The sequence below is a fragment of the Schistocerca americana genome, chromosome 10 (assembly GCF_021461395.2).
Source record: "Schistocerca americana isolate TAMUIC-IGC-003095 chromosome 10, iqSchAmer2.1, whole genome shotgun sequence".
Classification (NCBI taxonomy): domain Eukaryota; kingdom Metazoa; phylum Arthropoda; class Insecta; order Orthoptera; family Acrididae; genus Schistocerca; species Schistocerca americana.
Genome location: NC_060128.1, coordinates 191,091,454 through 191,118,580, shown reverse-complemented (window position 1 = coordinate 191,118,580; position 27,127 = coordinate 191,091,454). Strand labels below are relative to the sequence as shown.

General features: G+C 41.9%; 1 protein-coding gene across 1 annotated transcript in view; it reads left to right on the top strand.

The window, feature by feature from the left end:
* The first annotated feature begins 9,453 nt into the window (after nt 1–9,453).
* LOC124552377 (AF4/FMR2 family member lilli) overlaps nt 9,454–27,127 on the top strand; it is a 717,562-nt gene continuing 699,888 nt past the window's right edge. The window contains exon 1 of the mRNA XM_047126641.1: nt 9,454–9,691. Within this exon, the coding sequence (XP_046982597.1) occupies nt 9,454–9,691 (238 nt within the window). The remainder of the gene's footprint in view (nt 9,692–27,127) is intronic.

Sequence of the window (27,127 nt, the reverse complement as noted above, 5' to 3'; positions counted from 1 at the left end):
CTAACATGTCAGAAGGTTGTTTATGAAGTGCACATGTTCATTAATGTAGTTCCCTTCTTCTAAATTTTTGCAATAGCATTTAACTGTAGACGTTTTCTAACACCGGCGTTAGCAATTCCTTTCCGTTCTCTGAAACCTTCAAAACGACAAATTTTTCTGGTTTAAATCTGATGACCTTAACTATCACTTCCGATCAACAATAAATACTTCATGAACCCATACATGGAACTCCAAATGTGCAGTGTTCCTGCACTGCTACAGAGCATGCATTGCAAGGTATTCACACAGTTTATCGCATAGACTTACCATAAGGAATGAAACAAGAACTGTAATACACTTTACACCACAGACGCTCACTCTGGCTTGACGAAAACATCCAAACATTGACCAAAAGTTGCACAAATAATTGAGTTTGAAAGGATAAGAAACGAGGTATGAAGCATTTATAAATTCATCGAATGTAGTGAGGTGGTTTAATTTCGTCCCAGTCTATAAAATTAATTTCGGGCCATACTCAGCTCTTGCCGATTAATGTAATATAATACCCGCCTACTAATCAGGGCGTCTGTCTCCGTTGCTTTTGAGCGTGAATGGAAATTGTAGAAATTTTCTGTGGAGCAACATTTAATAATAAAGCGTTTTAAATCATCAAAAGCGATGAGCGGTAGCAGGCGCTTTCGATAAAGAACGGGGGAGTGCAGCGCCGCTGCTGTCGCCACGGCCGCTGCCAGTAGCCAGCAAATGGATCCCGGAGCTTTGCCGCATACGGCGTCCAGAGGAGGACAGTGTGCAGGAAATCTGCCGCAAAATCGTTACTGGATAAAATTTTGATATCGGTGTGTCACAAAGCGAAATAGATTGAGTCTGCGCTACCATTACATTCAGACAGAAGAGGCTATAAAAATATTTTACACCACCTGCTCTCGATCCACTGACATTATGAACAGAAACAACGCACGCTACCGCTAGATCACAGGCGTAATCAGCCTAGCGTTTCTCTATCATGGGACAAGTTTTCCTCCAGAAAGTGCCGCAGTCTACAGTGTTGCCAGATTGTGCAGATAACCGGACTTAGAGAATTAGCGAGTTGGCCAGTTTTTTTGTCCCATGTCGCGATCGGCGCGGACTTAGCCTCTGAAGCGGCCGGCCGCCGGTCAAGTTTTATGTCAAAGAGTGTACGCTACACAGCGTCTGTCTTGGATCTGTGCTTGAAGCAAACCATTTGAAAGGTTCTTTGTGCCACTGTGGTGCTGACAGCTGCTCACATTGTTGCTGCAGACACAGTACGACGCGCCAGAATGTGAGTGTGTGGGTTTTATTTTGTCAAGTTGTGCAATGGACTGATCCAACAAATACCCTTTGGCTCCTGCAAGAAACAATTTCCACGTCATACTACTACAGAAGTCAGACTAATGCTCCTAATGTACCAACAGGAACTGCTTGAAAAATATTCAGCAACAAATATCTTCTGGAGTCGTCAACTGCAAGAAAAAGACTCAAAAATATTCTATATATTCTTATGTAACTAGTGGGATACTTGGGTATGGGAGTATTTCTAGGTAATGTAAGAAAAACATTAAATGAACGAAAAATATTATTTATTATAAAAAATTCTGAGAAATCAAGTGAAATTTTTTCTTATACAATAATAACAAATTTCCATGTTATTTTCGGAACAGTAGATTGCCTCTTATGGATAGGAATGCTATTATCTTACAAAGTGTGGAAAGGTTCTTTTCTCCCTTTACTTTAAGAATGTTACTCAGCAGAATGGCTGAAAGCCAGACCTACACAACTTGAATAACTTTTCTAGGTACAGTCAAGGCTGTCGTGTGAGAAATGTAATGGAGTGTCCTGTTATGGAGGACAGATGGGGCTCGCATACGCAGTAGCGCTCAATACTGTGAGCTGCGACGACTGCTACCTGTATCGATCGCTGCTAACAAATAACACAACTATCTCTTTCTATCCGGACTGACCTCGCCCAATCAAGCTCTCCCTACGCCTTGATGAAGTCAAGGACTCCTATCCTCCCCTGGTCTAACTACTGGCGTGGTACACCGGTCGGATAACCAGTCCACCGCGATGCCACTCAATACTCGCTCACAGGTGTTTAACTAGTACTCTGTCCATGTTCACACCGCACAATAAGTGTGGCGGCCAACACGGTGAACAACGCTTAATCACGAGTGACTCAATAAGTATCACTCCAATTTGGTAACAACAGAGGTGCTCTCCCAGTGAAGTACTGAGAAGAGACTTTGTTCCTCACTCTTTGCGTGCACATATGAGCACACTCGCTCTCGTTAAGTGTTCCCGCTCCTTCAGCGACAACAGAAATGTTCCTTTTTCTAGAAAAGTTGCAAGGGTATATCATTCGCCGCCTTCCCCCACTCCTCTGACTCTTTGCGTCAGAAATATTCTGCCAATCAGCATTGCTCTTTTAAATGGAAGAATGACGTTTCGTTTAAGTCGAGCGTTGCAGAAATCTGTAGCATCTCCGTTAGGCGTATACTGTCCTCCTGTGAGAACTCTGTAACTATGCAGTCAGTCCATGAAAAAATGCGTCTTCTGGGCGCTCCCACACAATGTAGCGGAATTCGCTTTGAAGTCAAACACAGGGGTCGTTATCTCTTCGCTCTGGAAAAAGCTGTCTTTTTCTCTGGGAGGTCACTTCGGCCCAAGTAGGTATGTTGTTGACCCAGCCCTCTGAAGGGACAGTCTTCCCAGTGGGCTGCTTTCCTCTTCAGAACGAAAATTCCTGTGGCCATCATGTTGTGTACACCAGCCTCGACTTTTTTTCAACCTCGGTGCGCACTTGCGATTTACTTAGTAGATTTGCATATCGCTTACATGAATTCATACAAAATTGACTCTACCTTATCGAGTTTGGGTTCGAATGAAGCGTCTTGATGTGCAGAGTACGATTGTGAGGACGGAATATGTAAGAAATGAAGGTCAGGAGACCACGCCACCTTACAAGCGCCATATGCCTAACATGACGGTCTACACTCTCGGTGGTGCCATGTGGCTGTCCACAGCCCGGTCTTCTTGTGACCATGCATTCTTGTGACCACCACTGCCAGTAGTCATATACAGTGGCTACATTCCTGCCAAATCTTTCTGCAATATCACTGGAAAGAACATCCAGCTGCTCATTGCTCTATTACAAGATCTTGTTCAAACTCAGTGAGGTTTTGATAATTAAGTCTTAGTCGCCTTAAAGACATTCTTGAGTAACATCAGCTCACCACATCCAATCTGAAAGGCAACTAAAGCTCACGACCATTACAAGCTATGCTTAAAGCAAACCTGATTTGCGCTACCAGCACCGCTCTTATGCGACTGACTAGAATGTGACCAGACGCCATCTTTCAAATGTAGAAACACGCCTACCAACTTTCATTTATATCGGACAATTCTTCTTTGAGTTATGATGTTGTTTCCGTCGGTGTAAATGGAGCTTTCTGGGCTCAGTTACATGACACGTATGTTGGTTTTAGAACTTAATTGCATGTGCTGTTTATGTCTCTCTAGGGTCTAAGTTATGATCTGCACAGCGATAGACTAAAATGACGTTCACCAACAAGCTGGCTGTATTTTCCCGGTACAGAGGTACAGCGTAGCTACGGCGTTTATTGCTGAAAGAGCTGATTTTCGGTTATGCAGGTATGTTCATGTGCAGTTTGACCTGACTGTTAAAACCGCTCAAAATAACTGGCTTTTAAAATAACGGATTTTAAGTTTTTTATTGCTGTAATTTCCAGCAATAGACATAAACATTGGACAAAGATTGAAAAACTTTAAGGCTTCCTGAGGCTTTACACGTTTCAAGACACGTAGAATCAAAGTATCAAATGAAGTAGGTAAATGAAAGCAAACTTAGTGCGTCCACTGCTCGCTGCTTTTTGCTTTTTTTCAAAAACTAATGAGGGGGTTGAGTACTACAAAAAATTCTCCAATATTCGCCAATATTCTCCTGCTGATTCTAATTTTTTAAATCTTTGTTCAGTAATCATTTTGGAATCGAGGATCGTACTCTTGCTTGAGCATTACGAATAGTCAGTGCCAGAGGGTGAAAACTGAGGTTGGAAAACTCTGTTTGGTGTCAAGTTGTTCTTTTACAAGGCTGTGTTACGTGGACACAGGCAGCACATCAACTACTTTCTATTTTCATTGTAAACTATGAATGAATTAAGACACAAAGGAATTAAAGACATTAGCTGCTGGTGGACACTCATTCATGAGGAAAGTTGAACATTTCTCCCAAACCAGGATTCGACTTCAATCCAGCACAAATTTTCAACTTTCCCCACTGAGATAAATCAGTGCCCACTGGTGGCTAACGTCTTAAGTTCGTTTGTGACTTGATTTATAGTGGCTGCAAGATCAAAATGGTGTCTGGAAAGAACACGCTACATGTATAAATGAACTGTTCAGTTTTCAACTTATCATTGTTGCATAACTTTCTTTCTCTTCTATTATTTCATAGAAACGAAAGAAAATAATATTGTGTGAAATTAGTGGCGCTCTTTCTCTGATGTTTTTAATGGGAATTTGAATGCAATTAATTTTTACTGACAAAATCAAAAATTCTCTTTTAAAAATCCAAAACAACAATTTAGTTGTACACAAAATGCAGTGTGAGTCACTAACTATTGCCACCTAGAATAACTCCGACAGTATGTTGTTGTTGTGATCTTCAGTCCAGAGACTGGTTTGAAGTCGCTCTCCATGCTAGTCTATACCGTGCGAGCTTCATCATCTCCCAGTACCTACTGCAACCTACATCCTTCTGAATCTGTTTAGTGTATTCATCTCTTGGTCTCCCTCTACGATTTTTACCCTCCACGCTGCCCTCCAATACTAAATTCGCGATCCCTTGATGCCTCAGAACATGTTCTACCAACCAGTCCCTTCTTCTAAACAAGTTGTGCTCCAAATTTCTCTTCTCCCCAGTTCTATTCAGTACCTCCTCATTAGTTATGTGATCCACCCATCTAATCCTTAGCATTCTTCTGTAGCAACACATTTCGATAGCTTCTATTCCCTTCTGGTCCAAATAATTTATCGTCCACGTTTCTCTTCCATACATGGCTACACTCCAAAGAAAATACTTTCAGGAACGACTTCCTCACACTTAAATCTATAGTTGATATTTACAAATTTCCCTTCTTCAGAAACACTTTCCTTGCCATTGCCAGTCTACATTTTATATCCTCTCTACTTCGACCATCATCAGTCTTTTGCTCCCCAAATAGCAAAACTGCTTTACTACTTAAAGTGTCTCATTTCCTAATCTAATTCCCTCGGCATCACCAGACTTAATTCGACTACATTCCATTATCCTCGTTTTTCCTTTGTTGATGTTGATCTTACATCCTCCTTTCAAGACACTGTCCATCCCGTTCAACTGGTCTTCCAGGTCCTTTGCTGTCTCTGGCAGAATTACGGTGTCATTGGTGAACCTCAAAGTTTTTATTTCTTCTCCCTGGATTTTAATTCCTACTCTGAATTTTCCTTTTGTTTCCTTTACTACTTGCTCAATGTACAGTTTGAAGAACATGGGGGATTGGCTACAACCCTGTCTCACTCCCTTCCCAACCACTACTTCCCTTTCATGCCCCTGGAATCTTATAACTGCCATCTGGTTCCTATACAAATTGTAAATCGCCTTTCGCTCCCTGTATTTTACCCCTGCCATCTTCAGAATTTGAAAGAGAGTATTCCAGCGAACATTGTCAAAAGCCTTCTCTAAGTCTACAAATCCTATAAACACTACCACCCCAAGGAAATTTCGTCACTAGGGCAAACAAAAGCCGAAAGCTAATGTAAAATGTGAACTAGCCATTGAAGATGAGCATGTCGCTTCGAAACCGGTGATGGCGCTATTTAAATAAAGAAATAAATTAATAAATAGCATTCAGAAAAGTGTCTGGTTGCTGTTATCGTTTATTTAACAGTCAACCTACATAAAAATAGTCGTATGTCATAAACGATTCTAGATCTCGTAACGAGATTTCTGCAAATCATAGCAAGCAGTGAGGCACATATATTGTATGATAAAGACTCGAAATTTTTTTATTCACTGACATATGGAAATAACTTGTCTGGAGCAAGGAGGTGTCAGCGACTCAGGAACGCATACAGACGTCCACAGCACTGTAGGAAAACCAAAGTGGCGAACGCCTACACATCCAAGGGTTAAATTTGTCACCCTACCCGTTCTGCATCAGTCGGAAGTGCCCACTACGTGCAGCAGCCAGGGAAAGTACGGCCAACTCGTCAGTGGCCGCCAGTTTTGGCCCACTGCGCCGCTGGTGTAACATTGACTTCTACAGCACATGTAGCTGTGTATATTAAAGTAGTACACTCAACCAGCTAATGCACTGCTTAAACTGGTCGGTGGCTTCAAACGGAACATGTCGGATATTTAGCAACAAAAAATCTCAACTAATTTAAGCTAAATGAGTCGAGAAGCATTTGTTGTGGAGAGCATGAAAGACTGTCTTTTCCCTGCTATTCTCTATTAATAGCGAAAGGAGATTTCGCAGTTGTTGCGGCATCGAGTTTGAACACCAGCCGGCCGGAGTGGCTGTGTGGTTCTAGGCGCTACAGTCTGGAGCCGAGCATCCGCTACGGTCGCAGGTTCGAATCCTGCCTTGGGCATGGATGTGTGTAATGTCCTTAGGTTAGTTAGGTTTAATTAGTTCTAAGTTCTAGGCGACTGATAACCTAAGAAGTTAAGTCGCATAGTGCTCAGAGCCATTTGAACCATTTTTGAACACCAGTTTTCGTAATTAGCGTTAAACTGGTCCTATCCAATAGTCAACAGGACAAAAGGGAACCACTATTAGTTTGCAAGCGCAAGGAAAAATTCATAGTTTAAAGCTCTATATCGACTTACTTGTTATTCCTGCTACTCGATACTACGAAAATTCGCCCAATGTCTCTTTTGTTATACGACATAAAGTATTGGATTGAAATATGTATGCACGGTACCTTAGTAAATAGAACTGATAAATGTGCGTATATGATTGTGTATCCTTTATATTTTTGTCAGATCTGTCCCATAAAATTGTTCTATGACATTAGGAGAATGATTACCAAAGTAAAAGAGACTGCAATACTTTAAATATGTGTTCAAATAAAACTAGGCCTACTGTCATGTCCCGGCACAGCCTCACTATACCTGAATGAAGTAACTGCAAGCTGCGTAGCGCAATCGGGATGTCAACGACAATGGGTTAGTTATAAATTGCTGTTCACCTTTATATCGGAGATGATAGGGGGAGAATCTTCTTGGTTTGAAACAAATAAGTTTCCTGAAAATAGGTTACAGAATTGCAATAAGCATTAATGATTGTTTAGTTTCTATCAAGTTTATTGTCACATATACTATTGAGGTGTTCGACCATAAACCCCTTAGTAAGATTCAGTCTATTTATTCCGACTTGCTACTTCAAAGCTAATTGCCGGTACACATAAGAAACAAGTAAAAAGCAATCACTTGTTCTTGGTTAGCGCTGAAATCTCTCGAAGCAATTGAGACAAAGACTGACAGCCTCTGTTCAACACTGTTCCAATGAAACTCTAAAAATCCTACTTGACCTGCACCTCCTGAGTGTCCACCAGAGTCTATCACCGTCCTCTCGTAGTTGAAGTGTTTATCAGCTGTATCAGCTGCTATGGGCCTACTCGGCCCCACTGGCGTCTCGCTGCGGAATCTCCAAACTGCCGGCACTGGCTCTGAATCTGCACTTGAATCTTTGCTTCTAGCTATTCCGCTGTCTGGCCTTTTGTTTCGTTTCTCATGTACTTGGGCGCACACGAGCTAATTTGTTTCACACGATCCTTTCATTTCTAAGTGATTGGAGAGCACAAGAATTCCTATGGTTCCACACGACACTCTTGCTTCTAATTGGTTGGCTTGCACAAGAATGCCTTTGGTTGCACACAACACTGTCGTTTCTAGCTGCACGCTACTTAATTTGGTTCCACATGAGTCATTTCCGCACGTGACTGACACTCTCTCTCGCGGTATTATCGCCCTGGTGTTTGTGTCTTCCATTGTGCAAGTTTGAGTCATGCTGCTTCCTCTGGCAGGAAGTCAAACACTAAGTTATTTTATCAACAAGCCATACTTGGCAGCCTCTGCCGCTTATCCTGTCCCTACGTCCTGGTGGATTATTTATTAATGTCGGCTGGCTGTTTGCCTATGGAGCCTGGACTCTTATTATGGTCACAAAAGCAAGAATAAAAATTAAAATTTTCTACGGTCACAACACTACGATCACAAGTAGGCTGTAGGAAGCAGTAACAACTGTATTGCTTTTAATACAATGTAGATTAGCGACAATGGTGCAACAGAAGTAACGGTCTCCTCATAATGGTAGTCATTCCTGAACTAGGTTCAGTACTTGCCTCATCCAAAAGTTTTTTTTTTAGTTTTGTACATTATAATGTGTTGGACAAAGTAGAATTTATAATTTTGAGCATCGTAAAAAAAAAGTTTAAATCATACTGTGCATTCGATCAGGTTAAATTTTTTATCATTCATGATAACTTTGTACGGTACCACTCACTGTTTTCTGATTTTATGCTAACAGTGGCAGTTTTATCTCTAAGATTTCTATTTTGTAATTAAATTACCTTTAAACCATCCTATTAGCTCATCTGACTTTTTTTTGTTGTTCAAATGGATTGGAAACTAACAGCAATGTAAAAAGCAGGAAAAAACAAAAGGCCAGATATGAATAAAGTTAACTGAGAGGTTAAGTCGAGTTCCTGCAACCTTTCCCATTGCGACCAATATTCTTCTTCTTGTTGCACCCCTCTCTTTGGAAGGAATTCTGTACAGTTTTCCTTCCTTTTCACCTCGAAATGAACAGCCAAAAGCACAGCACTCAAGCATTATTCTATTAAAATCTTAAAATGCACAACACGTCCGTTACTTCACGCGTAACGCTTGGATCCACAATGGCTGCTAATGTCATGTGACGCGGCATCAGCCAATCCTGAACTACCAAGGGCGGCATACTTTCCTTTATACAGAGCTTTACGGTGGCCCGCGACGCGCTGCCTCCTAGCGGCGGGAAGCGGAAGCTCTGCGCGCGGCGCGCTCTGCGCCAATCGGCAGCCGCCGCGGGCAGACGGTGCTGCCGCGCCGCGGCGGCGCAGCGGAAGCTCGGCGGTGCCGCAGCGCGCCGCCCGCCAGTCGTGCTGCGACCGCCGTGGCTCGCGGACGTGCGTGCGCTGCCGCGAGGTGCCGTCCCGTCCCGACCCGAACCCCTCCGTCCCGATGCGGCTGGCTCGCTCGGGCGCCGCGGCGCTTTGAGGCGGCCGCGATGCCACCAGCGCCGCCGCCGTCGTAGTAGCGGGGCGTCGTCTGCCGTCGAGCCGGGGGCGGAAGGCGAGAGCTCTGGGCGCGCCGGAGGCGGCCATGCGCCGGCCATGACGGCGCCCGTGCCGCTCGCAGTGATGACGCTGCTGCTGACGATGATGGCGGCTCGCGGGGCCGCCGCCTCCCAGGCGGTCGTCGTCGCGGCCGGGGGCGGGGGCGCGGGCAGCGAGACGCCGCCCCCAGCCGTGCCGCGCACTCAGCTGGCCGGCCCCCGCGGGGGCGACGACGACTACGACTACGACGAGGAGTACCTGGAAGAGGAGCAGCCCGTGACCGGCACGGCCTCTGGTCAGCAGCCCACCCTCTCTGTCCAGCTCTTAGGCATAAGCGCTTTACCACTTCAGCTGTATGGTCCTACTAGTTTCACGGCGTTAGAGTCACATTTGGACTGATACATCTCCATTCAGAGTAGACCTGTTTCGGTGAAAATGTTGTTGAACTGTACACGAAGCTATAAAAGAATAGTTATGTACTCATATTTATTTTATAATTTATTTCATACGATAGCCAATAGATAGCCCAGCATTCTTTGTCTAATTGTGATACAAAAGTTCAACCGTCGAGAGGTTGGTAGTCCAATTTAAAATAGGGCAGAATGTCTGGAACATCATCCCGATACAAGAAACCTAGAAGAAGAGAAAAGTCGTAAGGCAGATGGACATAAAAAGTATGATGTATACCAGGTGTACCGGTACGAAATGAGCGTTTTTTTGTGAAAATGAATCTCTAATTTTGAATTGAAAAGTAAAAACATTATATTCAAAGTACTGATCATTGCTTTCTATACATTTTGACCACCTTTCCGGTAATTTGTGGACACCACGCCAATAAAAATTTGGTCTTTTGGAGCAAACCAATCAGACACCCAATTTTTGACTTCTTCGTAGGAATCAAAGTGTTCCTCAGCCAATGCGTGTCCCATTGATGAAAACAAATGGTAGTCGGAAGGGGCCAAGTCTGGTGAATACGGCCGGTGGGGTAGCAGCTCCCAGCCAAGTGTTTTGATTGTATCTTGAACCAGTTTTGCTTTGTGTGCAGGTGCATTGTCGTGTAAAAAAATTACTTTGCCATGTCTTCTGGTCTTTTTTCGATCAATGCGTAGTACAAATTGATCATTTGTTGTCTGTAGCGATTAGTGTTCACAGTTTCACCGGGTTTTAGAAGCTCATGATACACCACACCTTTCTGATCCCACCAAACACAGAGCATTGTCTTCTTGCCGAATCGATCTGGTTTTGCAGTCGATGTTGATGGTTGTTCCTGATTAACCAGTGATTTATTCCCATTTAGGACTTAAAATAAATCCATGTGCATCGCCAGTAACAATTGGATGGAAAATTGATTTTCTTTCACGTCTTTGAAGCAAAATTTGACAAATGGTTTTTCGGTTTTCCATCTGTCTTTCATTCAATTCATGTGGCACCCATGTTCCACACTTTTGGACCTTTCCCATAGTTTTCAAACGGTCAGAAATTGTTTGTTGTGCAACAATTAGCATTGCTGCCATTTGCTTGTGACTCAAAGTTTCATCTTCATCCAAAATTGCTTGCAATTCGGCGTCTTCGAACTTTTTTGGTGGTCTTTCACGTTCTTCATTTCTTACATCAAAATAATTATTTCTGAACCGTCGAAAACATCTTTTGCATGTTGCTTCTGATAGAGCATGATCATCATATGCCTCGACAAGCAATCGATGCGATTCTGCAGCACTTTCTTTCAAAAGAAAACAAAAAATTAATGCTTTCCGCAAATCATCACTTTCTGGTACAAAATTCGACATTGTTAACACGATGAAAACATATGATGATGTTTGTTCCATGACGTGATGTATACTAAATATCTTAGACAGGTCATACCAACCAAACAAAAAAAAATTAAGGCTCGTTCCCTATCGACACATTTGTATCTTAACGCTCATTTCATACCGGTACACCTGGTAAGTTATGAAACGTACGTTGATCTGGTAAGGTAAAATATATGTAATGAAGCAGAGCTTATATGATTGTACGACAAGTAACGATATTGGAGTATAGCTAAAACACTGCTTACAAAATAGACCATCAGCTACATAAAAGGACAGTCATTTAGGCTCTCCTTGTATCCAGACGATGTTCCTTACATTCTGCCTTTCCCCAGTCCTCCTTTTAGCTAGATGGTTTTATCTGGCGAGCAGCATTTTATCTAAACCTGACCTTCGTTACATATCGTACAATCATACAAGCTCTGCTTTATGGTACGTATTTTACGTTACCAGTCTGAACGTAGCTTTCTCCACCTACACATTATTATTTCTTTTATGTTTTACAGCCACATCGTTTGCCTCCTTATTATTAGTCTAGAATTCCTGTTTCAGGATGATGTATCCTGAATTCTGTCCTATTTTAAATTGGACTTCAAACCTCTCCACAGTTGAACATTTTTATCACAATTAGACAGCGAATGTTATGTCACCTACTGGTTATCCTTTGAAATGAATTATAAAGTAAATGTGAAATGAGTTGTGAAATAAATTAAGAACTTAACACTTGTTTGTATACATGTGTTTCCATGAAGATGTGGCTCTAACGCTGAGAAAGTAGCTGGATCATAAAGATTTATCGTATAGCTGAGGCGATCTTTTCATCATGCTAAAATTCTGCAGCTGTAGATGCCGACAATACAAAGTTTTCTGCATAAGCACTTTAATCTCGTCTCGAGGCGAAAGCTCGATTCTCGTGTCCATTGAGAGCGCGGCTGAGCCAACGAGCAGGGTGCGAATGGCGAAATACTGGGTTGGTGCATACGTCCGCAGCTCAGTAAACACAACAGATACACATAACAGAATTCAGTCATTAACAATACCGGCTGTTTCACAGTTCATGTTACGTACTTCTAGAGGTTCTAGAGGGGACTTAGTAGATAAAGTGTTACACAGGAACCCGTGTTCGAAAACGGCATCCAAAGCCGCTACAGAGCGTCAAAGCTGTAGGCACCGGCGACTGTAAATGTACGTACGTACAGGGGGATACCGTGATGATGTTACAGACTTTCCAAGGGTGATGGAGACAAATAAAGGTACCAGTGTGAATTACGGGTCCTTTTGCCGGAAACGAACAGATCCAAAGTGACAAGCGAAAATCATTCTGATATCTCTAACATTGGAAGGCATTGCTAAGAATGTGGGTGGTAGTACGGACGAAAACGAGAAACAAATGTCCAATAAACATGGGCTCTACAGTGAATACCTGAGAATCACTGAAGTGCGTTTTGAAATGTTAAAATATGTCTGACCTGTCGTGTCTTCGTCAAAAAAAACTATTTCTGGTCTTTTTTGACTATGACATGAGTCAGACAGGTCAGACATGTCTTAATATTTCAACGTGCACTTGAGAATGGCCACAAAGCCCAAATCATGATTGCGTAAAATAAATGAACCATTACCAGTCAAATGGCTGAAATTTATTTGAAAAAAATCTATTAGACTGTGGCCACCCACAAGGGAAAGACCATTAAGTGTTCATAGCTCCTCAAGTACGCATTTTAGAACCCATGTTTACTTGACATTTTTTCTTGTCCTTGTACATACTGCCATCTTTCAAAGCTGCTTACTCTGCGTTATTAGCAACAGCACTACATGTTTCCGTTAAGGGCCCCTTACCTCGAATTGATACATTTATCAGCCTCCATCATCCTAGAAAGTTTGTAACAATCATCACGGACTCACCCTTTATATACATACATATATACATTCTCCAAATGACAATACGTAGCTCAGATAACAGCAGTGAACTACAAATGAAAAATGACAATCGGTAAATAAAACCATAGCAGTCGGAATAGTAACACTCAAAACAAAAAAACTGCGGAAGTTATGTACCAACGTAATAGTTTGACATTTCACGACACATGGCTTTCGCTATACTCGCTACTACTCAGTGTCCCTTACGTGTTCCAATTATCTTTAAACTAATACTGAAATGATGCGACTGCGTGTGTGCTGGGGCAGGATGGGGAGTCAGATGTGAAGTTCATTTTTGCTCTGGGCGGGACAGCTGCCCCCCCACCGGGTCTTTTTCTGTGCCCAAAACTGAGGACGTTTTGAAACGATTCTGCCACAATATTGTTATACAGAGTTGCAACACTTGCCACTGTGAAACTTTTCTTCTTTCTACAGTGGGGTCTATGCTATGGATTTGTTCCGTGTTCTAAGTATCCAGCCATCTTTTTGTTGGACTTCCTACGGATCTTGTATCTATAGGTTTGAAATTTAAGGCTTGTTTTGATAGTCTTGAATCCAGTATTCGGCATTTTTCGTAGATGTTCTAGCCAGCGATTAGACTTGATCTTTTCATTTACAGAATACATCCTTAGCTCTGCTCTTATGTCTTCGTTTCTTAGTCTATCTAATCTTGTGCAACCTTTATTCCTCTCAGAAATTTCATTTCTGCCGCTTGGATTCTGCTTTCTCGCATTTTAGTACTTGTCGAAGTTACATTTCCAAATAGCAATGTGGAGGCTGCCATTACCTTAAAACTTGATTTTTGCGTCTTTTCTCATTTTATTTTTCATTATTCCATTAACTGTTCAGCATATCATTTGATATTTATGCAGTTTGTTGTCAGTGTTGAGTTCATTCTGGTAGCTTATAATATTTTCCCGGTAACTGAAGCGACTTAATTGTTCAGTGGTCTTGTTTCCTATACGATCTTAGTCTCCAGCCCCTTCGCCACTTTGAAACCCATCGCTTTTGTTTTTGTAGCGGATATCTTCATACTTGTATTACATTCTTTATAAATTTGGTTCAGTCTATAGATGCATAATTGTAGCAATGTTTCGTTATACTGTAGAATTGGAAGATGGTCTGAAAAACGCATTTTATTAAAAATACGTCATGTGGCAGTCTCAAGCACGGAACAAATTGTTGTTTTCACGCATCTTACGAAAGTATGGATAATAAGCTACTCCTTATCGAACCCCTTGGTTTATTGGGAGTCGATGTTTCTGACGTAGCATAGTTAGCTATTATTCTTATTTTTGTACCCCCATGTAGGATTTCTGATACCTTCATTATTTGCTGACGATATCCATTCCTGCCTAATATTTTCCGTAAGATTTTCCTATTTACATCCTCGACGACTTTCTGTAAGGCTACAAATGCGATGTGTCTTTACGTATTGAACTCTCTTGGTTTTCTACAATTTGTTTAAGTGTGAAAACATTATTAGTGCAGAATCTTGCTTTTTCTAAAACCATTTTGTTCTTCAGATAACAGATTTTCGGCAATAATCTGTAAACATTGATTTATTACCTTGGCGTAAATCTTATTCTCTGTGCCCGCTTATGTTATTCCACCGTGAAACTCGTTCGCGTTATTGAGCGCCTAAATTTATCGAAGAGGCGAGAGAATATTCCGAAAACGACATTCTTACGTTATGATTCGCTGAGTTGGGAATATCGTGCACCACGGGAACTAAATTTGACCGAAAGTATACAGAACTCATTGTGTCTGAAATGCCTGACGGTTCTTGTCTGACAGAATTACAATGTCATCTAATGCATCAGGTACCGATTGAATTGAAAGTGTGCTATTATGTTTCATTGAAATTATTGGTTTAACGTTCTTTTAACCTTCTCATTCCTGAGCATAGATTTTCTGAACGAAAACTTTTTATTGGTAGTCAGTGGGTTATTCTGCGACAAATCAGGACTAACATGTTAAATTCAAAAAATTGGTATTATTCTTAAATATGTTTTTATGCTCTTGTTGTTGTGGTGGTTTTCAGTCCTGAGACTGGTTTGATGCAGCTCTCCATGCTACTCTATCCTGTGCTTCTTCATTTCCCGGTACTTACTGCAACCTACACCCTTCTGAATCTGCTTAGTGTATTCGTCTCTTCGTCTCCCTCTACGATATTTACCCTCCACGCTGCCCTCCAATGCTAAATTTGTGATCCCCTGATGCCTCAGAACATGTCCTACCAACCCGTCCCTTCTTCTTGTCAAGTTGTGCCACAAACTCCTCTTCTCCCCAATTCTGTTCAATGTCTCCTCATTAGTTATGTGAACCACCCATCTAATCTTCAGCATTCTTCTGTGGCACCACATATCGAAAGCTTCTATTCTCTTCTTGTCCAAACTATTTATCGTCTATGTTTCACTTCCATACATGGCTACACTCCATACACATACTTTCAGAAACGACTTCCTCACACTGAAATCTATACTCGATGTTAACAAATTTCTCTGCTGCAGAAACGCTTTCCTTGTCATTGCCAGTCTACATTTTATATCCTCTCTACTTCGGCCATCATGAGTTATTTTGCTTCCCAAATATCAAAACTTCTTTACTACTTTAAGTGTCTCATTTCCTAATCTAATTCCCTCAGCATCATCCGACTTAATTCGACTACATTCCATTATCCTCGTTTTGCTTTTGTTGATGTTCATTTTATATCCTCCTTTCGAGACACTGTCTATTCCGTTCAACTGCTCTTCCAAGTCCTTTGCTGTCTCTGACAGAACTACAATGTCATCGGCGAACCTCAAAGTTTTTATTTCTTCTCCATGGATTTTAATACCTACTCCGAATTTTCCTTTTATTTCCTTAACTGCTTGCTCAATATACAGATTGAATAACATCGGGGAGAGGCTGCGACCCTGTCTCACTCCCTTCCCAACTACTGCTTCCCTTTCATGCCCCTCGACTCTTATAACTCCCATCTGGTTTCTGTACAAATTGTAAATAGCCTTTCGCTGCCTGTATTTTGCCCCTGCCACCTCTAGAATTTGAAAGAAAGTATTCCAGTCAACATTGTCAAAAGCTTGTTTTTATGCTAGTAATGACATTTCCAGGGATTTCTTTGATGGATTTCATTTAGAAACTGAAATTCCTAAATACACTGCTCGGCAAAACTTAAGGACGAAAGTAACTTTCGCGTGATGTGGTACTGCCAAGTAAGATTGCTCGATGAAACGTGGACCACACACAGAAAGAACTGCTATGGTATAGTACAGAAGGTAACTGAAAGAAATGCGGAGAGAGACGAAAAGGAATGGCACTTTTATTCAAAGACAATAATTAGGCTGAAGTCGTCGCGGTTTATGATGGACCCCAGGATATTACAAAATGCGGGACATGTTTCTTAATGTGCGGTGTAATCACCAAAGACGGCAGTGCATGGCCCTCCCATGCTGGCCACAAGAAGGTTGATTTTGAGTTCTTGTGGCAGGGCATTGTATTCCCCCACCAGCGCGTCTGACAACAATTGGATGGTCGTTGGTGGATGTGCGCGTGCTATAATACCCCTCCAGTACATTCACCAAATGTCCTCTCGTTCCAAGGCCTGCTCCACTTGCACTCTTCGATGTGGTCGTACATTGTCATCAATAAAAATTTAGTCAGGGCCGAAAGCACCTCTGATACAAGATTCGTACGGAAGGAGTACAGTGTCACAAAAGGTTGACTTATCAGTGTACCGCATCCAAATATTTGTACGTCAGCAACCACATGCAACGTTGTGCCTTCCCACACCTTTCGTACGTGGACCACTAAAACGACTATAGTCGACATTCCAAAAGACTGCAGAGTTGCACAGGTCACACCAGTATTCAAGAAAGGAAGTAGTAGTAATCCACTGAATTACAGGTGCATATCGTTAACGTCGATATGTAGCAGCATTACGGAACATCTATTGTGTTCGAACGTTATGAATTACCTCGAAGAAAACGGTCTATTGACACACAGTCAACGCGGATTTAGAAAACATCGTTCTTGTGAGACACAACTAACTCTTTACTCACACGAAGTATTGAGTGCTACTGACTCAGGCTTTCGAATTGATTGCGTATTTCCAGTATGCTTTTGACACTGTACCACACAAGCGGCTTGCAGTGAAATTACGTGCTTATATAATATCGCTTCAGTTATGTGACTGGATTCGTAATTTCCTGTGATAGACGTCACAGTTCGTAGAAATTGGCGGAAAATCATCCAGTAAAACAAAAGTGATTTCTGGCGTTTCCCAAGGTAGTATTACAGGCCCTTTGCTGTTCCTCATCCATATAAACAATTTAAGAGACCAACTGAGCAGCCGTCTTAGGTTGTATGCAGATCATGCTGTCGTTTATCGACTGGTAAAGTCATCAGAAGGTGAAAATAAATTGCAAAACGATTTATGGAACGGAAATTGGCAACTGACCTTAAATAGTGAAAAGTGTGAGCTCATTCACATGACTTCTAAAATGAATCCGTTGAACTTCGGTTATACGATAAATCAGTCAAATCTAAAAGCCGAAAATTCAACTAAACACTTAGGAATTATTACGAGAAACTTAAATTGGAATGAAGATACAGAAAATGTTGTTGCGGCGGCTAAACAAATACTGCGTTTTATTGGCAGAACACTTAGAAAGTGTAACAGATCTACTAAAAAGACTGCCTATACTACGCTTGTCTGTCCTCTTTTAGAATACTGCTGCACGGTGTGGGGCCCTTACCAGATAGGATTAACGGAGTACACCGAGAAAGTACAAAGAAGGGCAGCAAGTTTTGTATTATCGCGAAATGGGGGAGAGAGTGTCCCTAAATGATACAGGCTTTGAAGTAATGTGTTTCCGCTGCGGCGGAATCTTCTCACGAAATTTCGATTACCGACTATCTCCTCCGAATGCGAAAATATTTTATTCGCGCCGACGTACATAGGGACAAACGATCACCATAATAAAATAAGGCAAATCAGAACTCGCACCAAAAGATACAAGTGTTCGTTTTTTCCTCCCGCTGTACGAGACTGGAATAACAGAGAATTATTCTGGGGGTAGTTCGATGAATCCTCTGCCAGGCACTTAAATGTGATGTGCACAGTTTCCTTGTAGATGTAAATGGAGGTGTAGACAATGTTCGTAGGTGCATTATGCGTTCAGACCTCTTGTCATGTGTGGGTACGTCCGGAATTGTCGCATATGATCGTTTTGATGATCTACGAATACCCGGCTAGAACTGAATTTTACAGAAAGTATACAAAACTTTTTACGTCTCCTAACACGGAAGGATATTTCCTTAGATATAATGAATAAAACTATGGATGTCAACTTTTTAATTTGATGATCTGCAACTACATTCCCATATCGTTAAATACAGTGTATCCAATCTGTTAGGAACTACAACCAGAAAATAGTTGAAAATGATATTTTTACTCACATACCAATAATGATAGGCTGATCCCCAAAATTATAGATCAGAAAGCCGAAAATCACTCAGGTCAGTTGACGAATTTCGGGTGAATAGAAAAAAATAAGCAGCCAAAATTTCCACTAATTAAAATGCCTCCAAGTTGAGAAACAGGAAATAAACTTAACTCACCACTTTTCAACGTTTTCAACACCGTTGGCACCTATAACACTGTTTTCTTTATAAAACTTCGCATCTGATCTTGTTTAGCGATGTCGTGCATATTTTAATGCCTTCGTCTGGTAACAGGGTTTGGCGTAATAAAAGCTGACTTGGTGAAGCACTAGAAACTAAGCTCTCAAAATACATTCGGCGAGTTGGAAGCTGCAAGTGGTAAACGTACCAAAAAATAAAAAGAAGTAAATTGTCGGGTGGAAGCTACTTTTAATAGCTCAGAACTGGATCAAGATGGTTCGCATCTCCTATTTTGAATTTTCGTTATGTGGCCACAGCAACTTTACCGTTACAGCGCGGAATCGGTGAAAAAGAATAGCTGTGAAAAACCCGCGCGCAGAATCGGGATTCTGGGGGGGGGGGGGGGAGGGGGAGGGGGAGATCTCAGTGCTTGGTTCATATCTCAGCGAGGAACATGGGGTGAAAAAATTTTTGGTTGAGTCCAGACCGCGGCCATTTCTGCAGCCATTCCAACATCTGTCTTACTGTAGCTCTTTTACAGTATATTAAGCTAGATTTGTAGTTGGTGCCGAGGCAAATTGTGCGAATCGATTAATTTCTGTCGCGAAAGATTTTTAATTGGGCTGAAATTAATGCTCACCTAATGGCACCATTGGTATGTGCACCTTAAGTAACACCGGATAGGAGGGAGACTGATGATATATCGGTCCTTGATCTTAGATGTTTTAAGCGTTTGAAAAAATCTCCATTCGTTTAGATTTTACGTGCAAAAAACACCTTTCTCTGGGAAGTTTTCGAAGCGCTCTATTGCTGTATCTTAGATCTGGAAAGATGCCTGCCTACTACACATTTCGACCCTCTTCAACTGTCGGTGGTCTCTGTCAGTCAACAGACGAGGTCGGCCTGTACGCTTTTGTGCTGTACGTATCCCTTCACGTTTCCACTTCACTATCAAATCGGAAACAGTGGACCTAGGGATGTTTAGGAGTGTATAAATCTCGCATACTCATGCATGACACAAGTGAAACCCAATCACTTGGCCACGTTCGAAGTCTATGTGTTCCGCCGAGCGCACCATTCTCCTCTCTCGCGATGCCTAATGACTACAGAGGTCGCTGATGTGGAGTACCTGGCAGTAGGTGGCAGCACAATGCACCTTATATGAAAAACGTATGTGTTTGCGTGTGGCCGGATACATTTGATCACAAAGTCTATATATAATGTGCGTGTGTCCGTGTGTGTTTGTTGAGACAGAGATATCTGTAAACACTGAGCTTATTCCACCTTCAGCTACCTTCCAGACCCAATGTCTAGTTTACTGGACAATTTCTTTTAATATTTGAACCTAGGATGACAAATTTTTAATTTTACTCAAACATGCAATAAATGTATCCATGTACAGGGCTATTACAAATAATTGAAGCGATTTCATAAATTCACTGTAGCTGCATTCATTGACATATGGTCACGACACACTACAGATACGTAGAAAAACTCATAAAGTTTTGTTCAGCTGAAGCCGCGCTTCAGGTTTCTGCCGCCAGAGCTCTTGAGAGCGCAGTGAGACAAAATGGCGACAGGAGCCGAGAAAGCGTATGTCGTGCTTGAAATGCACTCACATCAGTCAGTCATTACAGTGCAATGACACTTCAGGACGAAGTTCAACAAATATCCACCAACTGCTAACTCCATTCGGCAATGGTGTGCGCAGTTTAAAGCTTCTGGATGCCTCTGTAAGGGGAAATCAACGGGTCGGCCTGCAGTGAGTGAAGAAACGGTTGAACGCGTGCGGGCAAGTTTCACGCGTAGCCCGCGGAAGTCGACGAATAAAGCAAGCAGGGAGCTAAACGTACCACAGCCGACGGTTTGGAAAATCTTACGGAAAAGGCTAAAGCAGAACCCTTACCGTTTACAATTGCTACAAGCCCTGACACCCGATGACAAAGTCAAACGCTTTGAATTTTCGGCGCGGTTGCAACAGCTCATGGAAGAGGATGCATTCAATGCAAAACTTGTTTTCAGTGATGAAGCAACATTTTTTCTTAATGGCGAAGTGAACAGACACAATGTGCGAATGTGGGTGGTAGAGAATCCTCACGCATTCGTGCAGCAAATTCGCAATTCACCAAAAGTTAACGTGTTTTGTGCAATCTCACGGATTAAAGTTTACGGCCCCTTTTTCTTCTGTGAAAAAAACGTTACAGGACACGTGTATCTGGACATGCTGGAAAATTGGCTCATGCCACAACTCGAGTCCGACAGCGCCGACTTCATCTTTCAACAGGATGGTGCTCCACCGCACTTCCATCATGATGTTCGGCATTTCTTAAACAGGAGATTGGAAAACCGATGGATCGGTCGTGGTGGAGATCATGATCAGCAATTCATGTCATGGCCTCTACGCTCTCCCGACTTAACCCCATGCGATTTCTTTCTGTGGGGTTATGTGAAAGATTCAGTGTTTAAACGTCCTCTATCAAGAAATGTGCCAGAACTGCGAGCTCGCATCAACGATGCTTTCGAATTCGTTGATGGGGGGGACATGCTGCGCCGAGTGTGGGAGGAACTTGATTATCGGCCTAATGTCTGCCGAATCACTAAAAGGGCACATATCGAACATTTGTGAATGCCTAAAAAAACTTTTTGAGTTTTTGTATGTGTGTGCAAAGCATTGTGAAAATATCTCAAATAATAAAGTTTTAGAGCTGTGAAATCGCTTCAATCATTTGTAATAACCCTGTATATATAAAGAAATGCATGAATTTTTTACTTCTATTTTTTTAAATTATTCAGGGCTGAAGGGGTTAACCGTCCCTGTACTGATCGACAAGGTGCAACAGATGTGGAACTCCATCCCACAAACTGCCATTCGGCATATATGCAACACAATGTATGCACGACTGCATGCTAGCGTTCAACATTGTGGCGGCTACACCAGTTACTAACGGACCAGCATTTCACATTTGCAATGGTTTATATCGCACTTATATTAACTTCTCATCTTGCAGTGTTAATCACTTAAAAATCGACCTAGACAAATGTGTCTCCGAAATTTCATTATTCTATATTCATTATTTTTTGGTGATGCGATTTTATATCCGTCAGTGCGTGTATGTTTGCGTGACAGGTCGAGAATTTGAGACCGGATGACCAAGGCGGTTAAGGCAACCATGCTAGAGAGGCAGAGTATCTGCGTTAGAGCCCCGGTACGGCACAAATTTTCAGCCTTCACCAGCGATTCATTTCAGTGCGCTCGCTTTCATCGATGACATTGAAGTTATTTTCAGTAAGAATCCTGGCTATTATAAGAGCGGCGCTTCTCGATAGTAATCTGGCTGTTGGGAAAGGCATCTAGCGTAAAGGAACTCAAGTGGTCTGGAATAATGTTCGCGAAGTCTTCAGCTGTGGTGTCCTCAATTACTATCACAGACCCACTGCCAAAATTCGGTCATTATACGCGAAAGGCAAGCTCTGACGATGCCATTAGGTCGACATGGGAGCACGTGGGGGTGGTTTGCTATAAAGGCCATGTTCCAACATGGTGCACCGAAGAGCGTTCTCCGAAATATTGTCTCCTTGCATTGTACTCTTTGAGGTGATCTACCACATTTCGCAGCCTGCCCTAGTGTGCGCAGTGGACAAGTCCCCGACCTCAACATTCTAAGATGAGGTGTGGACTTCCAATACCCGTGTATGTCCAACATCTATTTTTCGTCTCACCGTCCTTCAATCAGTTCCATTTACACATTCACAAGCCAAATTTTTCAAGCATTAAATAATAAAATACCGTCTGTTGAAGTTTACTGCGACCTATCTGAAACATTTGACAGTGTAAATCATAGAAATCATAGTATTCTCGTGGGCAAACTGAAGTTCTATGGGACTGATGGTATAGCCAATCGCTTGATAATGCCACATCTAATCGAAAGAATTCAGGACGTTTTACTTATTAACCCAACCAATGTAGTCTGGGGATATTATTCTGGCTGGGTAGAAATCACCTGTCGCGTTCCCCAGGGCTGAATCTTAGGTCCACTATTGTTCCTAATAAATGTAAACGATCTCCTGTCGAATATACAACAAGCAGAAATATTTCTATTTATAGGTCGTACTAGCTTTGTAATCATTCCAAGTGTACACAGAGAAACAGCTGAAATGGTAAACAAAGCTCTTAAAAGTATCACTGACTGGTTTTCTGCAGATGGTCTCACCTATAATTATAAAAAGAGGCAACGTATTTGTTTCTGCACATCTGTGGGTACTACACCAGTGGTAAGTGTAACGCATAGTAAATTCTTATTTGTCCGTACTTATGAGAATTGAAACTGGAAATAGTTGTCTTTGGAGTTCCAAAATGTGCTTAGAGCAGGCACATTGTAGCGTGCGCGTGGAGCACACAATACTCGTTAAAGCCTGATCCATGGTAATCGATTGGGGTTCACTTCATGAGAGAGGATTTTCATACAGATATCGAACGCGTACACCTAAATGGTGGCAAATCAGACTTACACACACTCTGTAATACCAATGATCCGTCAAGCAAGTCCGAAATGCAACTACACGTCAGGATGGACCAAAAGCAACACTGAAGATGCTACCAATTTAATAATAATACGGTCGCCAGCCTAATTAGGCATTAACTGAGTTTCTTCCCAGTACAAGTTGGTGTATGTTCATGCAAAACAACACGTAGTAACACTGCATAATATAGTAGAATTTTAGAACCAGAAAATCTATTGAACTGATAGTTTCACGTTCTGTACTGATATGGAAAACCCATAAATACATAACACTACACTACAATGTATACTACAAAACATTATACTGTCTATTAATCTGATTAAAATCGGGCATAGGTTACCCTAGAAATAGCACTTTCGAGCCACACACTAAATGTCAATTTTGATAAAGATAAAACACTGATAAATTTTAGCTTTTATATTGACTTTAACTTTTGCTGGTCAAACCAATTTAGAACACTTCAGAATTCAAATGAATAAAAAAAAAGGGGGGGGAGGACCCTGAAACTGTTATGATCACTGTATTAAAAAAATTGATTACTGAGTTTATTATGTGTTCAAGATTCCCAGTATATGAGTTACTACTCTTTTTGTCTTATTTACTGCTCATTTAAATACCTTTATATCTGTCTCGAAATAATTAAACTTCATTACTATATCAATATTAAAGTTATCTTTCAACTTTGTTAGACCTTCGTTATTCAGTTACTGGCTCATCAACAAAACAGTTCTTTAAACACCATTCTGACATAGCTAGGTCTGCAAGTAATTATTATTAACATAAAATTTAATTTTTCGTTTCGGGACACTCGGATTGCACAACATTTGGAAAGGACCCTGTCTAGGTTAGTTGTGAGGATAATTAAATGATGGGAAAGTTCTGGTAAAATTCAGGTTATTATTGAACAGTTCACTCTATGGTCCACACGAATACAGTACTAAAAGTTTCAACCTGCTTGTATCGATGCGGCGGTTGGCGGGCGGTGAGATGGCGAGGCACAGACCACTTACACAACCACAGCTATGGCTCTTGACGCATCGGCACTTTAATTCTTCTTAGCGCCGCAATACTTTCCATTTAGTGCCTATTGAATTTTGCCATGCTGTGTGGGCGTTGGAACAGCACACCCGAGGCTCAGTGAAACTACGTCTTCCAGGAGAGCCTCCTCGCTCCAGAACGTGTTGCTCAGACCAATGCCAAAACTCCAACTACTGTTGAGCCCGTTGTGCCGTGCAGTGCACGTGCGCATTTCCCCGCGCTCGCCTGCCATCCACCTTTTACCGCCCCCTTACAGACAGGGTATTCACCCGAGGTTTTGCATTCTACATATCCTAACACATTGCCTACGTATGGACCAGACGCACAGTTACAATTTTAAACATCTTACAACAGTTTCAACATTTGTTACATTTCAATTCTATTACAATATTACTTGACATTTGACATAAACATTAATATTCACATTGAAACTCGTTTACAGTTTTCTTAACACAATGACATGAAACAAAAAAGAAATAAAATCAGAACATCAATTACACTAGTATATCGAAAAATCAGATGAAAAAAAAATTTACTTACATGTACAATAGTACAGCGTCGTTGTTGTTACAACATTTGCAGATCTTTGGGAGAGACAAATCGTTAAGTTGACAAATTCTGCATATTTTTATTCGATAACACCATATAGAATACTGTTCTGCAGTGACTAATTTTTAAGAAAGAAAGTCATGATAGCTGAAAAACGTGCCGTAAGACGTCTTCGGTCCCGGGTTCGATCCCCGGCACTGCCTAAATTTTGATAAATAATCAGCATTGGCGGTTGAAGACTTCCGGCGATAAGAAGTCAGCCTCATTCTGCCAACGGCCTTGTCAAAGAGGGCGGAGGACCAGATAGAGGTTCAGGGCACTCTCTTGTCCTAGGGGTGGGAAATTGCCCCTAAAGGCGGAAGAATCAGCAATGATCAACGACATGAGGATTCAGAAGGCAATGGAAACCACTGCATTAAAGACACGTAACGTGTATCCACAGGACATGTGGCCTGTAATTGAAGAAGTGTCATGATGATCTCTCCATTGGCAAAAGATGGTTGGTTGGTTGGTTTGGGGAAGGAGACCAGACAGCGTGGTCATCGGTCTCATCGGATTAGGGAAGGATTGGGAAGGAAGTCGGCCGTGCCCTTTCAGAGGAACCATCCCGGCATTTGCCTGGAGTGATTTAGGGAAATCACGGAAAACCTAAATCAGGATGGCCGGAAGCGGGATTGAACCGTCGTCCTCCCGAATGCGAGTCCAGTGTCTAACCACTGCGCCACCCCGCTCGGTTCTCCATTGGCAAAAGATTCCGGAATAGTCCCCCGATTCGGACCTCCGGGAGGGGACTGCCAAGGGGGAGGTTACCATGAGAAAAAGATTGAATAATCAACGAAAGGATAACGTTCTACGAGTCGGGGCGTGGAATGTCAGAACTTTTAACGTGGTAGGGAAACTAGAAAATCTGAAAAGGGATATGCAAAGGCTCAATCTAGATTTAGTAGGAGTCAGTGAAGTGAAGTGGAAGGAAGACAAGGATTTCTGGTCAGATGAGTACGGGTAACATCAACAGCAGCAGAAAATGGTATAACACGTGTGGGATTCGTTATGAATGGGAAGGTAGGGCAGAGGGTGTGTTACTGTGAACAGTTCAGTGACCGGGTTGTTCTAATCAGAATCGACAGCAGACCAACACCGACAACGATAGTTCAGGTATACATGCCGACGTCGCAAGCTGAAGATGAACAGATAGAGCAAGTGTATGAGGATACTGAAAGGGTAATGCAGTATGTAAAGGGGGACGAAAATCTAATAGTAATGGGCGACTGTAATGCAGTTGTAGGGGAAGGAGTAGAAGAAAAGGTTACAGGAGAATATAAGCTTGGGACGAGGAATGAAAGTGGAGAAAGACTAATTGAGTTCTGTAACAAGTTTCAGCTAGTAATAGCGAATACCCTGTTCAAGAATCACAAGAGGAGGAGGTATACTTGGAAAAGGCCGGGAGATACGGGAAGATTTCAATTAGATTACATCATGGTCAGACAGAGATTCCGAAATCAGATACTGGATTGTAAGGCGTACCAAGGAGCAGATATAGACTCAGATCACAATATAGTAGTGATGAAGAGTAGGCTGAAGTTCAAGACATTAGTCAGGAAGAATCAATACGCAAAGAAGTGGGATATGGAAGTGCTAAGGAATGACGAGATACGTTTGAAGTTCTCTAACGCTATAGATACAGCAATAAGGAATAGCGCAGTAGGCAGTACAGTTGAAGAGGAATGGACATCTCTAAAAAGGGCCATCACAGAAGTTGGGAAGGAAAACATAGGTACAAAGAAGGTAGCTGCGAAGAAACCATGGGTAACAGAAGAAATCAGTTGATTGATGAAAGGAGGAAGTACAAACATGTTCCGGGAAAATCAGGAATACAGAAATACAAGTCGCTGAGGAATGAAATAAATAGGAAGTGCAGGGAAGCTAAGACGAAATGGCTGCAGGAAAAATGTGAAGACATCGAAAAAGATATGATTGTCGGACGGACAGACTCAGCATACAGGAAAGTCAAAACAACCTTTGGTGACATTAAAAGCAACGGTGGTAACATTAAGAGTGCAACGGGAATACACTGAAAGCCTCTATGAGGGTGAAGATTTGTCTGATGTGATAGAAGAAGAAAAAGGAGTCGATTTAGAAGAGATAGGGGATCCAGTATTAGAATCGGAATTTAAAAGAGTTTTGGAGGACTTACGGTCAAACACGGCAGAAGGGATAGATAACATTCATTCAGAATTTCTAAAACCATTGGGGGAAGTGGCAACAAAACGACT